Consider the following 16,479-nt stretch of genomic DNA (forward strand, 5'->3'; position numbering starts at 1 on the left):
GCTGCTTTTGAAATATAAATATAATAACTGCACCATTAGCTTAGTTAAAGTGCAGCATCTGCTCAACTCACAATACATTCAAGGTATACATTTTATCAGTACAATGCATTCCTTGGAAATCAAACTTATGCGAGCACCATGCCATACAGTTTCAACTATTCACCTTATTCTTCAAAGTAGGAGTAAGCCTATGGGTGGACTTCCGGTTCATTAGCCGCTATAAGGAAATAATGAGAAAAATAACAATGTGCAGTAAACGGCAAAACCGTTTGCACTACAAACCAGTGTGTTCATAATTAAGATAATAAATTAAAATAATATGGCAAGACACACCAATTAGCAATATCAAGCAGTAAAACAAGCTGTTTTGTACAGCTGAAAATAACTGGACGCGGATGAGACTGGAAGCCAGACCCATAAAATTTACAAATGGCTGTGTCTGCTCTTAAAGGAAAAATAAGGTTGATAAGATAAAAATAAAGGCTTAAAACCTTTCAGTGAACATTTAAAGGTTCTTCATGCCAACAAAGATGCCTTTTATTTTTAAGAGTGTATGAACAGCACAGAATGTCTGCTGTTGAGTTCTTATTGCTGGTTTTTGACCTTTGTCTCCTTCCTATTTTTTTATTAAAAAAATATATCTAATTTTAAAGCTCTAAACCTGCACATATAATCTTTTGACTATTAGGAGGGTTTACAATGAAATATTCAAAGAATTCCTGACATGCCAGTGTTATTTTAGTGTCACTGTTATACTATTTTGTATTTTATATTGTTTTAAATATTTAGTTTTCACTTAAATTTTAGTTAAAGGTGTGTGTGTGTATGTTTTTTTTTTTTTTTTTTAAATATGTCTATATTTATTAAATGTGTTTTTTTTAGATGTTTATATATATATATATATATATATATATATATATATTTTACATTTTTTTATTTCATGTTAAACTAAACAAAAATGACAAATGTTGATAAATAAAATAAGTTTTCATTTATATTTAATATTTTATTTTATTCCAGTTTACTTTATTTAGTTACAAGCAACGGAAATGTTTTAGTTACTGCTGCTACATGCAAATCATTATATTTACAATACTGTGATGCATCTGTGTTACAAAACCTCTTTATAACCATTTGAAATGTAAGAGCATCACCAGACCTTGAGCAGCTATGCGATGATGCTGTTTTTAATTACTTTTAAGTCTCAAGTGATACTTTTTCTGAATGACTGAGAATTAAAGTCAGTCTTTTCTTCTTTTTCCAGTGTATTAATGTAAGTAAGTCAGAATGAAAAAAGAGTAATTGATTTATCACAAGTTACCACGACAACACAACATTAGCTTTCCTCCATTGTTAGTAATTACATTTGCTGCTAATGAACCTTGGGGCATAAATGGGCTTAATTAAAGAAAGAAACAACAAAGAGATGAGAAACGAAGTTAGAATAATTGTTCAGCTTGAGCTAAGCACTTAACATAATGCACATCTGGTCAGTCTGATCGATTTGCATGCTGCTTGTATGTTTTTCCAATTGACTGGGACTGTGTGATGTGAAATTACGTCATTCTGCCTCAATTTCCTGAGTTAATTTTCACTAAGTTTCCAGGAGTCTCAAATGACATGAGTAACAGAACCGTAGCATCCAATCCATAATTCACCTGCCACTTCCTGTGGATGTTTTAATGTGTCAAAAACAGGTATGAAGATGACCAGAAAGTATGAACGGTTTGTTTTTTTATTAGTAATTTCCCCAATGCATCTACACCCCCCCCCCCAACTCCACCTCAGCAGAGACCCACCTGATCATCTTCCAGCCTTGAGGGGTTGCCATGCACCTGTGGGTATATAAGAGAGCAGAGCTCATTCAGAAAATAAGAGAGAACAAGACAGAGAGAGAGAGAGAGATCCATTCACACACGCCAGGAGAAAAAAAGTGCAAACCGAGAGCAGTGGAGGTGAGCTTGATAAGAGCTGGAGATCCAAAGAAGAGCCAAAACAGGAGATTCAGAACCGCAGAACTCATCTATAAATACAGAAAGGTAAGAATATGGAATTTGAATCATTTTGCATTTCAGCCATTCAATCATTGGTTAGTACTGTATCTGCTTAGAAAAGCTTTATTTATGTCACAAATGTGTTATTTATATTTTTTGTTTTAAATAAACACAAAAAAATTAGGAAACATAATGCAATTTTTTTTATTAAACATTACAAAGTTAATTAAACAGCATTCTTGACAAGACAAAAACTATAGATTTTGATTATCCTGAAAATCACTTTTTATTTTTATTTATACTTTATTTCATTATTTTATTACAAACAATTTAATTTCTATTATGTATAATAAGCAGAGCTATAGCTTTATACATTTACTTATCGAATTATACTGGCAAAAATAAAAAAAAATGTTATTTAAATAAAAAAAATGTAAGTAGTGATTATTATCAGTAGTATTTATTATTATATTTTATTTTTAATTTGTTAAATACTTTTTTTTAATTTTAAACAAAACATATATATTTGCATTTTTAAACTTTTAAATTAATGTTATTCAGATATATACAAATAATATATTATTTTAATTATTAGATTTATTTTTTCTGCATGTAATACATTGAAATACATTTTTGTATTTTTACTACTACTATCTACTACTCTTACTATTGATTAAATGATTTTTGTTGTATTTAAAAACCATATATACATTTTTGTATTTTAAATATTGTGCATTATTTTAAATTAAATTACTGGTGGGAAAGTGGAAGAAAAAAATATTATGATTAATCTGTTATGCACCATAGTGAAATCATCAAACATAATATGGTTCAGATAAAATTATTAAAATTAATTTGATGAGGATCTAAAAAAATAGATCTAAAACTGTATTATAATAATGATTATTTTTATTTCATTTTAATTTTTGTTGCATTTAATACATATTAAAATACATTTTTGTATTTTTAAATACAGATTTTGTATGTATTTTTATTTCATATATAAATCCTTATGTTTATGTATGGTTCTACAATAATGTGCATTATTATAAATTAAATTTTCAGTGGCATTATATATATATGCATAACCATGGTGAAATTATCAAACAATATCCAATAATTTAAGAAAATTAAGATTTAATTAAGGGCTATTCAGATAAAATTATGAAAAATAAATTGATAAGATCTAAAAACTGTAAAATGTGAAATAATAATGATTTTAAATAAAAAAAAATATATATATTTTTTTATTATTTTATTTATTTATTAATATTATTTATTACTATATTATTTTATATGATTAGATACATTTTGTTGCATTTAATACATATTAAAATAGATTTTTGTATTTTTAAATACATATTTTGTATGTATTTCTATTTCATATTTAAATGTTCATGTTTATGATTCTAATATTGTGCATTATTCTAATTTAAATTACTGGCACGAAATTAAAAGAAAATATATCAGAAATAATTTGATATGCATAACCATGGTGAAATCATCAAACGATATCCAATAACGAGTGCAAAAAAATAACGTGATCCACTTGGTGTGGTTTATAAAGACTAAAATATTAATAGACCTTTTTCTCCCCCTCTGAAACGGTGTAATATCTGACAGGATCATCAGAGGCTTTTGCCTAAATCTGGAGTTACTGAGTCATCATCCATACCAAAACCAATTTTTGTAGACTTTCATGGACAATCTTACTAATGAGTCTCCAAGACTAGAGAGCCTGCGAACTGCAGCTGATTTATTTCTGCGCTTTTCCTTTCATCCCTGACGCAACACTGCGGCTGACGTGGTGGTGTTATTAATGGACCTCACAGATCTGTGTGTCATGACATCATCATAAAAACCATAAAAGGTCACGTACGAATGAATGCAGATAGTAGATAAAAGTCTCGAAGTTCACTTCACTTCTTTCTGTTAAGGATCCTGAACAGTCAAAGTCATCAATTACAAAATGTTTAGCTTAAAAATAAGGAAGCTTTTAGAAGAGACATCCGTTTCTCGTAACCGTACGTGACCTGCCCACACGCCGTCATTGTGTGAGGACATGTGAGTGACTCCTGACCGCACAGATGATGTGATCCATTCAGCGCAATCAAATCAAAGGTGATTCAAGTAAAATACCCGAGTGATAAAACTCGTCCTTGACTTTATATATAGCTCAGTATCAGCCGTTTGCTTTTCAGCTTTGCATTCTGAGTCATACCAATGATACCTGAGGGATGGAGGAACTGATCTTGTCCTGTTTCTTGTTTTCAGATGCTCTGTTCTTCCTGGCTTTTGGCTGCAGCTGTCTTGTGTTTTCACAGTCAGTATGTAGACGGCCACTGCTTGGATTTGACAGACTGCATGGGCCTTAAAACTAATGAACAAAAATTGGTAAGATTCATTTCAAAGCGTTAATACGACTTCATAGATACTATTAAAATCACATACACTACCTTTTAAAAGTTTGAGGTTGGCTGAAAGAAATCTCTAATGCTCACCAAGGCTGAATTTATTTGATTAAAATACAGTCAAAACAGTTATATTGTTACATTACAATTTTAAACAACAGTTTTAATATATGTTTAATATATATATTTTCTAATATAATAAAATATAGAAAAAAATATAAAAAAAAGTCACAAGATCTTTCAAAAAAGCTTATATATGCTGTGCTGCTCAATATTCTTGTGGAAACTGTGAATTTTATTTTCAGGATTCTTTGATGAATAGAAAGTTTAAAAGAAAGGCATTTATACGACATAGAAAAAAGTTATTAATTATAGTAAGTTATTATAGTATTCTGTCTTCGCAGTATATATAAACATATTTATATGAGCAATTAAATAGACCTAACAATACTTTGATGACATTAAACTTTCTTTAAAAAGTAATTCAATCTCAAAAAAGAAAGGAAAACAAGGGAAAAAAATATTTTGCATATATAAAATAAAGAAAAAACACTTTTAGAACCATTAAGATATTATTACCAGGATAATTAAGAACATTTCTAAAAATATTTTGAAGGCATTATTCTTATTTTTTTATTTTAGCATGTTATGGTAAATAAATAAATACATTTTTTCCAAATACATGAGCATAAAATATGCACATTAAAAAAATTCCACAAATCTATAAAAATTTCAATATTGAAATACATATATTTCAACAGATTCATGAGGTTTTTTTCCTTTATTCCAATATATTCTTACCAATTTTATGAGATTCACCCAATTAATAATGCCAATCTGTCAGGCATTATTCTCAGGTTTTTTTAGCATATTATTGAAATAAATAAATATATAGATTTTTCCAAATACATGAGCATAAAAAGTGGACATTAAAACATACAATACCACAAGTCTATAAACACTTAAATATTGAAATATATATATTCTTACCAATTTTATGAGATTCACCCAATTAAAATCTTTGTCAGGCATAATTCTCAGTTTTTTAACCTATTTTTTTAAACAATGTTTTCAAATACATGAGCATAAAGGTGTACATTAAACAATAAAACAAATGTATAAATACTTTATTATTGAAATATATTTTTAAAGAGTTATGAGATTTTTTTCCATTCCAATATATTCTTACCAATTTAATGAAATTTGTCCAATTAAAAAATATTTTCCAGGGATTATTCTCAGTTTTTTTTAGCCTATTATGGCCAAAAATAAATAAATAAATAAATAAAGTAAAATAAATAAATAAAATAAAAAATGTTTTCAAATACATGAGCATAAAAGGTGTACATTAAATAATACCACACATGTATAAACACTTCAATATTGAAACTGAATTTTTTAATGAGAATTTTTGTTTGAATTTTTATTATTATTTTTTATTCCAATATACTCTTACCAATTTTATGAGATTTGCCCAATTAAAATCTTTTTCAGGCACTATTATCTTTTTTTTTTTGGCTTATTACGAATATATATATATATAATATGTTTTATATATATAAAACATATTTTATAAAAAAAAAAAAAGTGTTTATATTTTATAAAAAAAAATTAATATTTTACGGAAAAAAAAAATATAAAAATATGTTTATATATATATATATAACATATTTTTTTAGTCTATTATAGTAAAACAAAAAAAATAAATTAAATAAATATAATAATGTTTTAAAATGATCGGGCATAAACTGTGTGGATTAAATAATACCACAAATTTAGAAATACTTAAATATTGAGATATATATTTTTAAACAGGGTTATGAGAATTTTTTTATTCCATCATATTCTTTCCAATTTTAAGAAATTCGCCCAATTAAAATATTTTTCAGGCATTATTCTCAGTTTTTAGCCTATTATGGTTAAAAAAATGTTTTTAAATATATGAGCATAAAAAGTGTACATTACAATACCACAAATGTAGAAATATTTTTAAACAGTAATGAGAATCTTTTTCATTCCAATATATTCTTATTAATTAACATCTTTTTTAGGCATTTTTCTCAGGTTTTTTTAGCCTATTATGGTAAAAAAAATAAAAATAAATAAATAATAATAATAATAAAAAATCTTTAAAAAAATACAATAATGTTTTCAAATGCATAAGCTAAAAAGACGTACATTAAATAATACCACAAATATATAAATACGTCAATGTTAAAATATATATATAAATATATTTTAAACAGAGTAATTTAAACAGAGAGACTTTTTGTTTTTCATTTTTTAATTCCAATATATTCTTACCTCTTTTTTTGAGATTTGCTCAATTATGGACTAAGGAATACATACACAAGAAGATTCAAATCAAACTATTTGAATGCACCATAAACACGTGATCTGTTAAGCACTGTACAATATAATAATGTTTGTTAATGAATGCTGCATTCATGGTTAACATGCATCTGCATGCTCTCGTCCCCTCTCCTGACTGTGCAGCAGTGTATCAGGCAGTGCAGATATCCTCAAGAATCCCCCAATTACGGGAGAGTATCTTCATCTGAACAACAGAACAATGATGAAGAGGTTGAAGAAGAGAGCCTCAGTTTGGGTTTGCTCTTATCAGCTCTGTCTCCTGATTCAACCGAGCTCCAAGATGCCACCGGAGAAGCCCCTCACAACGACGAGAGGAGGTCTTACTCCATGGAGCACTTCCGCTGGGGCAAACCCATGGGGCGCAAACGCAGACCCGTCAAAGTATTCACCAACGGCGCTCTGGAGGAGGACGAGCCAGAGGAGTCGGTGGAAAACGTCCGGGTGGAGCGAGGGCAGAGCGGCACGCTTAAGGTTCAGCAGAGGAACAATGCAAAGACCAACGGGAAGTATCGCATGACCCATTTCCGCTGGAACGCCCCACCTGACAAGCGCTACGGAGGCTTCATGAGGCCGTATTCGGATCAATCCAACAAGCCCCTGCTCACGCTCATACGAAACGTCATTGCTAAAGACGGACAGCAGTTCAGAGATTAAGAGAGGAGAGAATGGACAGAATAACTGGTGTCAAGACACTTAAATGTGTAAAATACAACTTTAATTTTAAAAAAGCTTCCTCTGAACCAGGGCATGACATAGGGTCCTTTGGAAAAAAGAGAGAGAAACAAAGTAGCCAAATCACTTACATATAAAGTCAGGGTATATCACATGACTATGAAAGCCTATTACTTCATATTCTCAATTCATTTTGATGCCTGACACCATAACAATCATCTCTGGGATTTGAAAAGAAACCAGGTATATGTCTACCTGAGATTTACTGTAATATACTGTACATGACATACATTAAAATGAATTTGCAATGTTGCCAGATGTGGATTTCTGTGTTTGTATGCCGAGTTTATCCATGTTAATTTGTGGATTGGTCTGAATTAATTCACATTGGAAGCAGATATCAGTTCACACAAAATTGAAAATATTATTTCATTTACAAACCTGTATGAGTTTTATTTTTCTGCTGAACACAAAAGATATTTTAAATAATGTTGGTAACCAAACAGTTGATTGTATATGTTAACATCATCTTTCAACTGAAGAAAGAAGCTCATTTTCATTTTTACTGTATATTGTAATGTTTTGATGTCTAATATAACATTTTTAAAATCTGGTGCTAAATGGAAAAACAAGCAAAACCATATACACTACCAGTCAAAAGTTTTTGAACACTAAGATTTGTAATGTTTTTTAAAGAAGTCTCTTCTGCTCACCAAGCCTGCATTTATTTGATCCAAAGTACAGCAAAAACAGTACAATTTTGAAATATTTTTACTATTTAAAATAACTGTTTTATATTTTAATATATTTTAAAATGTAATTTATTCCTGTGATCAAAGCTGAATTTTTAGCATCATTACTCCAGTCACATGATCCTTTAGAAATCATTCTAATATGCTGATTTGGTGTTGAAGAAACATTTATTATTATTATTATCAATATTTAAAACAGTTTTCAAGATTCTTTGATGAATACAAAGATCCAAAGATGAGCATTTATCTGAAATAAAAAGCTTTTGTAACATCATACACTACACTATTAAAAAGCTTGGAGTCAGTATAATTCTCTTTTTTTAATTTATAGAAATGGATACTTTTATTTAGCAATGATGTTTAAATTGATCAAAAGTGATGATAAAGACATTTATAATGTTACAAAAAATTATTTCTATTTCACATGAATGCTGTTCTTCTCAACTTTCTCTACATCAGAGTAAACTCAGCTGTTTTCAACATAATAACAAATGTTTTTTGAGCAGCAAATCAGGATATTAAAATGATTTCTCAAGGATCTGGAGTAATGATGCTATAAATTCAGCTTTGAAACCACAGAAATAAATTATATTTTAAAGCAAAAAAATATAAACTATACTATAAACTATGACTATTTTTGCAGTACTTTGTATCAAAAAAATAAATAAAAATAAAAATAAAAATGCAGGCTTGGTGAGCAGAAGAGATTTCTTTAAAAAACGTACTGTTAAAAAACTGTTGACTGGTAGTGCGGATTATTAATAGCTTAATAATACATTTACTATATTGGCCATAAAGTAATTCTTGGTTTTTGGTATCTGTGCATTTACACCAAAAACTGCTTCTCACATGTTTCTCTTGAGAAAAACAAAACAAACTCCCAATAATCACATGCATTTACTCAAGAGTTTGGGACTTTGTCTGCAATAAAAAGTCAGATATCTCGTTATGAGTTCAAATATTTCTCACCTATCTCTTCCAAGACCAAATCATCTAATTAATTCTGCTAAGCGAAACCTCTGAGTAATAACGTCCTCTGGATTCTAAAAAAAAAAAAAAAAAACTATTTCAAAGCTTTCTGAGCTTTGTGGCAAAAATGTCATGTGCACACTGTGTTTTATCGAAAATGTTTTATTGTCTATTTGCAGTTTAACCACAAACAAATCATGGGGAAAACATTCATTCAGACAAAACGTTACTAAAAAGAAAGAGACACTGTGATAGACATTTCATCAGTGCTACACATGAACAGAGCTCTCCATTTCAAGACTCCAGTTACACCAGAAATAACACTTGAATTGCAGAGGTTATAAAAAATGACTAACTCTGACAGTCCAATAATTAATATTCTCATAAACATTAAATTCATTAATAAACTACAATGCTTAAGAAATGTGAGATGCATTTACAAAACTACTGAGCGTTTACAGGACTTTAGCGATATAATTGGGGCAAGAGCTATAATTCAGATTCATTTTAAGGGGATTAATTCTATTTACGTAGCAAATGCATTTAATACTAATAATATTGAGGACGGCAGCGGGCTACTTCTGTGATAAACACACTACTGACTACAGCCGTTATAGCATTTACTACTGTTCAGGTATCTCTGGCTGTTTCAGTCGGATTGTTAAAATATCTACTGCTCTGACTGTGTAATAAAAATGATACTTGGCCTCATGTTATACGGTCTTAAATACATAAAAAGTCACACTTAAAACATACTGTATGCAGTTACAAAATTGATGACACAAATAATAGCAAGTTGCATGAATCCTCTGGGGGAAAAAAAGCACAGCAGTTCAATTCATGGCACTGTATGAAATGCACAGCCATACAACACTCCTCACAAATAATGGGACTAAATTATGCACACATCTGTTAGCTGAACATCAACAAATTAAACTCACCACTACACCACCTCAAAATAAAAGACAAAAAATAGACGCATATAGACTTAAAGTTCATCAAATGATGAAATATATAATTTCTATTCTTAATTTAATAACAACTCTCTAAAAAAACTTGGTTCTTGATTATTGGCCAATTGGTGAAATGTTGCATAATGACGGCTAAAACTGTATATCTGACTATAGCATGTTTTTCAATTCTCTTTCTCTTTTCAAACATTGAAGGAGCCACCAGTTTAAGCAAAAAAATTGGAAGAACAATAAACTGGATGAGATAGAAAATAAAATAGCGGAAGACTTGTTAAATATGTTAGCTAACTAGACCGTACAAAACATAACTTGGATTGCAGATTAAAAATAATATATAAATTAATATTGTAATATTGTTGCACAACTTGTCTTGTTGTTATAATGGACTATTTTTCTTAGCAGATACACAAGTAAGCTAATCTAAAAATAAGATAAATAATTTCAACATAAAATGTAAGTGTTATGTCCATATATTTAACTATTTGGTAAGCAGCTGTGTACTAAGCAGGATAATGTAAAGTCAGATAGGGCTGTCGAACTATTGATTAAGATTAATCACATGCAAAATAAAAGTTTGTATACACATGCATGCATGCATACTTAAGAAAAATTATATATATATATTTTTATATATATATATACATATATATAAAAAGGCTGTCAAATGATTAATCGTGATTAATCGCATACAAAATAATAGTTTGAGTTTGCCTAATAAATGTGTGTGTACTGTGTGTAATTATTATGTATATATACACACATATTTAAAATAAATTATTTATTATTATTTATATACAAAATATTTTTATATATAATATAAATTGTATAAAAATTATAGAGGCAAATGGTTATTTTGTATGCAATTAATTGCGAATAATCGTTTCAACAAAACTAAAATAATAATAATAATAATAATAATTATATATATGTATATATATATATATATATATATATATATATATATATATTTTTTTTTTTTTTTTTTTTTTTTTTTTAAATACAATTGTTTATTTATATATATAATTAATATACACAGCATACATGCATATATTATGTAAACACAAACTTTTATTTTGCATGTGTTTAATCGTTTGACAGCTCTACTGTCAGCACTGCAAAATAAATCCTCGGATGAATATTATCCTTTAAATATTCTACTGTATTTAGAGATACAGATCAGCATTGAAATAATGGTCTCTGCATGATCTGGAATATTTGTAGAGCATCATGTGATTCAAGCAACGCAGAAAAAAAAAACATTTCACCAGGAGTGTGACATATGGCAACTCTTCCGTTGCTGGTGGACTGTTTTTTCTTCATTTGTCTCTGAGCCCTTAAGCTAGCAGTCAATCACAAAAACAAATCTGCCTTCATGAGTTTTGAAACTCTTTAAAATGGAGACGTCATGCTGCTTAGCTCTTTATGGGGAAATACACACATATATACACACGCCCACTCAGACAATGACCTAAATCAGAGCAATCTAAAACGAATAAACAATTATTTACACATCTTTATAGATTTTATACGCAACTTTATATACACAATAAAAACGATGCTTGTGCTTATAAAATTTAAATAATAAAAAAAATTGTCTGATGCCACAAGACTGTGCGGAAGCACTCAAAAAATAAGCACAATGTAGCAGGTTACAGACAATAAGCAAATGAGTATGGTTAGATAAGTAAAAAAAAAAGTGCTAATTAAATAGTTCCTTCAGCACCGGAGCTCCTTAACACTACTCAGTAACAACTGTACTTAGCATGTGTAAACAAGCAGAAGACAGACGTCACCTTTGGTGATCTGAATGCCAGCTATCTACACTGTGATAAACATAAGCTACCAATGCTTAAAAACAATAAAAAGCTAATTTAAGGTTCAACTACTAGGAACAGAAATTAGCACCAAGTAAAAATCATTTGAGAGACATTTTATGCAACAAATGAGCCTCACTGATACTGATTGCACTTAAACTCTAGGTAGAAAGTATGTTGTTTGATTTGTCAAAATGTATGAGACAGTTTCCCCTTTTTATAAGCATTAATTTATTATGACATTACTTTTATGACAATTAAACACTACTGACTTCCAAAAGTCTTAATGTTGTAATTAGCAATTGAATGTAAATTTAATTTTGTCATATTTCAATGTAAAAAAATGTGTAATTACCTTAGTTTAATTGTATTACAATAAACAATAACTGTAATTCTATTATTTTTAAGTGAGCAATCAGCTCAATGCAACAAGCATAATTAAAGACATTATAAAAATTCCTAATGTAGAAATAATTGACAAGTATTTTTATTTTCACATTAAATTAGCTTAATTGTCATGAAAATAATGCCACAATGAAAAAAAATCTTAATGGTACTAAAGTTAGTAAAGATTTGTTTATACAAAATATAATTTATTACTTCTTTCGTTTTTTCTTAAGGGTGAAATATGACTCGGGTATGCTCATGTTTTGCACCCCCTGTTGAGTTGAGTTTTTGCTGCAAATACATATTTATGTTAGCTGATTTTATTATGGAAGAGCAGAGTTTCAAAGAATATGTGGAAAGTATTTGTAAAAAGGGAAAACTCTGTGTACTGAACTCTAATCAGGAATCCTTTCAATGTGTAAACGTCTAGTGTAGACAGGGGAACAGGAGACAATACATCGATGAGATTTATAGAATAGAGGAGGACTGACCTCCTAGTTTTCCTGTATTAAAAACATCAAAATATAATTTAATACTTAAAACCCTCCAGCTCTGTGCACCTCTGGCTGCTACTGAAGGTTCCTGAGTTGAGCTGCGCTAGTAAACGCACAAGTCCGGGAACTTCATCTCATAAACGGGGACAGAACGACTCTGGGTTTGGCCGTAACTTGATGTGATGGTTCCAGATGGACTGGGAGGAGGCCTGCAAGCAAGAAAGAGTGAAAAGATAAGATTTATCAGCGCAAACATCTTTTTTTAAGAGACAGCTGACGTTTGAAATGAGCCGTGCTGCAACGTACCTGATCGTGATTTCAAAGATTTGATTAAGTTTGCTCTGCAGCATTGTAGCCTGGGAGGAAACAGAAGAACAAGTATTAGCCCTAAATTACAATATATTGAGCTGATCAGTGTGAGAGAAGACAACAAAAGTTATAATTTTATGAAATAAAAGGAAAAGTTAACTTACTCTGGCACCACAATGGGCAGCTATTTCCTCAAAGGGGGCCTTCTGGAACTTCTCAACCACCTGTCTCCTGCGTTCCTTTTCCTGTTCCTCCACGCCTACACTATCCACTGGAGAACACACACACACTTTAGCACTGTTCAGCTAACACAGAAGTTAACAAAGCAATAATGTTGCAAACGATTACATGCAGGTTCTGGACAATTTAGAAAAGGTTCAATTCTCATTAAATCAACCTACCAATGGCGTTTTTTAGTGTTTCAAAAGTGATTTCTTCAGCTGGTGTTCTCTGTAGGGAAAGAAAACAAACATCAGAACAATAATTTAACTATAATTCCCATAATTCAACTTGGGGTTTAGGGTTGTATATTTTCAAGTTTTCATTTACCTCTTCTTTCTCTGGGCTGTTTCTGGACTCTACCTCCACCTGCAGAGATATTGTTTCTCCAACGCTCTTTCTTTTTGACAGTCGGTCCTCATCTAAGGGAAGAGTGTGGAATTAATCAACTGTGTATGTGATCCATCTCTGTCGGTTGGCTAATAAACAAAACAACTTTAGTCCAAAACAACTTTAGTCTAAAGCTAATCAGACTAAAGCTAATCAGTTAATCTGCAATGCAAATGCATGAGTAGCAACTAATCTACAACGTATTGTTTTCTGGAAAACAACATGAAAGGCAACACGTAATGCATTAAGACTGTGCCATGAGATGTTTTCAAGTAAAAAGAATATTGAGTGGGGAAACAATGAAGAGCAGTTATCCACTGGGATTTGATTGGTGCATGATAATTGTACACAATTGTGATTAGATAAAATAAGAAAATAAAGATTTCCTTCATTAAGAAAACCAATTTTGATTTTGCATGGTGTATGATGTGGCATAAAATATTCATCTATGTACCTGTGAACTGTGGGATGTAAGGTGTAGCTAGTCGTTCAGTGTTGTAGCCGCTTCCTCCAAGAACCTCAGTAATCTTGGACTGTTGGAACAACAGCTGTCCTTCAGGCTTCTCTAGTGTCTTAGGAATCCTGGTAAATCAACAGAGGTTAGGCAAACCATAATTTATGACACACAACCATTCAAAGTTTATAGATTTTTAAAATGTTTTTGAAAGAAGACTCCAATGCTCACCAAGACTGCATTTATTTAATCAAATTAGAGTAAAAACAATAATATTGTGAAATATTTGTACAATTTAAAAAATGGTTTTCTATCTGAAAAAATGTCATTTATTCCTATGATGACAAAGCTAAATTTTCAGCATCTTTAATCCAGTCTTAGTGTCACATGATCCTTAAGAAATCATTTTAATATGCTGATTTGCTGTGCAAGAGAAATGTCTTACAACTTAGTATATATTTGTGTGGAAAGTAAGATTTTTTTCAGCATTATTTAATGAATAGAATGAGCATGATACAGGAATATAATTTATTTGAAATGGAAATCTTTTGAAACGGTATAAATATCTTTATTGTCACTTCTGGTCAACTTGATGCATCTTTGCTGAATAATATAGAATTGGGGTGGGCGAAATGACCAAAATCTTATATCACAACATGAGTAACTCTGTTTCACTGTAACTATATATATATATATATATATATATATATATATATATACATACAGTGCTAAATTGTGTGGCTGTCAAATGATTAATCGCCATTAATCGCATACAAACAATCAACGATTAAATAAGAATAAAAAACTAATTACTAACAATAGGACAAAAAAATACAGTAGAACAAATAAATAAGAAATACTACATACATTGTGCAATGTAATCAAATGTATAAAAACACTGCGCATTCTTCACTGTGTAAATTAAATATATATTTTTTCGTACTGACGTTAAAAAAAGTGATTTAGTCAAGAGCAGTGAGAGATTTTCCCTCATTTGTTGTTTTGAATGACAGACAGCAGGAATATTAGACAGCTGTCACTTTAAGAGCTGCCTGGATCTAATCCATTATTACATGTGTTTTCTTTCTCAGCTGCTTGCTTTCACTTTAAACCTAAATTACTGTGTTTATGAGGATACTTGAAAAGATGGGCATTTTTCATCTCTCAGACAGCGTGCATTTAGCAAAATGAGCTCTTTCGCTGCTGATTGCATGTCAACAGCTTAAAATCACTTGTTTTTAAACTGCAAGGCTTAAATATACATGCAAACGGTAAGTTTTCGTGACGACGTAGCACAGCAATGTCAACTGAGCGTGTAACGGCGATAGACGATAGTCCAAAATTTCTACCAGCTGACAAATTTCTACCAGTTAATCATATTGGTATCACCCACTCCTAATATAGAACATAACATTAAACAAAACAAATCTGACGACTCATAGTTTGTCTTACTTTGGGTTTTCAATGAAGACATCCTCAGGTAACAGGTAAGGACTTTCTTTTTGTCTCATTTCAATCACCTGCAAAAAGGATAATATATTTTATGCACTTAAAACTTTAATTCAATACATTTGATTAAAAACAAACTGTTAGTGACAGAGAGACTACAGAGTGGCACCGACCTCATGAACGTGCTGGCAGAACGCTGGCACCGTGGTGAGCTGACTGATGAGATTGAGGTAAGCAGATGACAGAGCATGAACAGCACAGCGGTTATACACCGGTAACATTTCCTCACTGCTCAGAGCCAAGTCCTGAACAGAAAGTGAGACAGAAAGATGAGAACAAAATACTGAAATACATTTCCAAACCATGTAGTTCATGACAAAACCTACATTTTGAAAATTCAACAACTCATAAAAAGACTTTTAATTTAATTAAAAAACTTCTAATTTAAAAACTTCAGTTAAATTTAAAAACGTTACTCAGGCTCCTGTAGTGATGAGATATTTTTCTCTCTGTGTAAATGAATTCACATAGGTAAATTTAATTGAATGCAAAAAGCTTTCTAGGATATAAAATGGAGTAAAATAGAGAATAACAGATTTTGGTAACATCTAATGCTGCCTTGTCGGACTTGGTGATATATATCTGCAGCTGTTCTTATCAGACTAAAATGCTTTCTGGGATACAAAATAAAGGCGGTTCGACATTACCAGAGTAAATTTGGGTAGTATTAAAGCCATTATGTGTGCAACAAAGGAGGATGACAGATTTTTGTAACTTCTAAAAGTTTACAAACACCTTGCTGAATCTGCAAAATGTTCATA

At 30.4% G+C, this 16,479-nt stretch overlaps 2 protein-coding genes across 6 annotated transcripts in view; one reads left to right on the forward strand and one right to left on the reverse strand.

Moving 5' to 3' along the window:
- The first annotated feature begins 1,808 nt into the window (after positions 1 to 1,808).
- Positions 1,809 to 7,762, forward strand: pomcb (proopiomelanocortin b). 2 transcript variants are annotated; one of them, XM_051138453.1, is made up of 3 exons: positions 1,809 to 2,039; positions 4,269 to 4,388; positions 6,902 to 7,762. In XM_051138453.1, exons 1-3 carry the CDS (start codon positions 1,830 to 1,832, stop codon positions 7,430 to 7,432), a joined length of 861 nt encoding a protein of 286 aa, XP_050994410.1. In that variant the 5' UTR covers positions 1,809 to 1,829; the 3' UTR covers positions 7,433 to 7,762. The 2 variants fall into 2 exon arrangements, with proteins under 2 accessions (XP_050994410.1, XP_050994411.1); XM_051138454.1 differs by having other exon boundaries at positions 6,905 to 7,762.
- Positions 7,763 to 11,389: 3,627 nt separating this feature from the next.
- The window catches only part of efr3bb (EFR3 homolog Bb (S. cerevisiae)), a 36,308-nt gene continuing 31,218 nt past the window's right edge, over positions 11,390 to 16,479 (reverse strand). For all 4 annotated transcript variants that reach the window (XM_051138451.1, XM_051138449.1, XM_051138452.1 and 1 more), the window contains 8 exons: positions 15,832 to 15,963; positions 15,662 to 15,729; positions 14,210 to 14,337; positions 13,696 to 13,787; positions 13,548 to 13,596; positions 13,311 to 13,417; positions 13,144 to 13,193; positions 11,390 to 13,046 (listed from right to left, as the gene is read on the reverse strand). In XM_051138451.1, the coding sequence (XP_050994408.1) occupies positions 12,941 to 13,046; positions 13,144 to 13,193; positions 13,311 to 13,417; positions 13,548 to 13,596; positions 13,696 to 13,787; positions 14,210 to 14,337; positions 15,662 to 15,729; positions 15,832 to 15,963 (732 nt within the window). In that variant the 3' untranslated portion in view covers positions 11,390 to 12,940. The remainder of the gene's footprint in view (positions 13,047 to 13,143; positions 13,194 to 13,310; positions 13,418 to 13,547; positions 13,597 to 13,695; positions 13,788 to 14,209; positions 14,338 to 15,661; positions 15,730 to 15,831; positions 15,964 to 16,479) is intronic.

The sequence above is a fragment of the Labeo rohita genome, chromosome 20 (assembly GCF_022985175.1).
Source record: "Labeo rohita strain BAU-BD-2019 chromosome 20, IGBB_LRoh.1.0, whole genome shotgun sequence".
Taxonomy (NCBI): Eukaryota; Metazoa; Chordata; class Actinopteri; order Cypriniformes; family Cyprinidae; genus Labeo; species Labeo rohita.

Bases quoted from the DNA above. Each gene is read 5' to 3' on its own strand.
- pomcb (XM_051138453.1), top strand. From the start codon at position 1,830: ATGCACCTGTGGGTATATAAGAGAGCAGAGCTCATTCAGAAAATAAGA. The intron at 2,040-4,268 runs GTAAGAATATGG...TCTTGTTTTCAG, and splicing joins TCATCTATAAATACAGAAAG to ATGCTCTGTTCTTCCTGGCT. The intron at 4,389-6,901 runs GTAAGATTCATT...CTGACTGTGCAG, and splicing joins AAACTAATGAACAAAAATTG to CAGTGTATCAGGCAGTGCAG.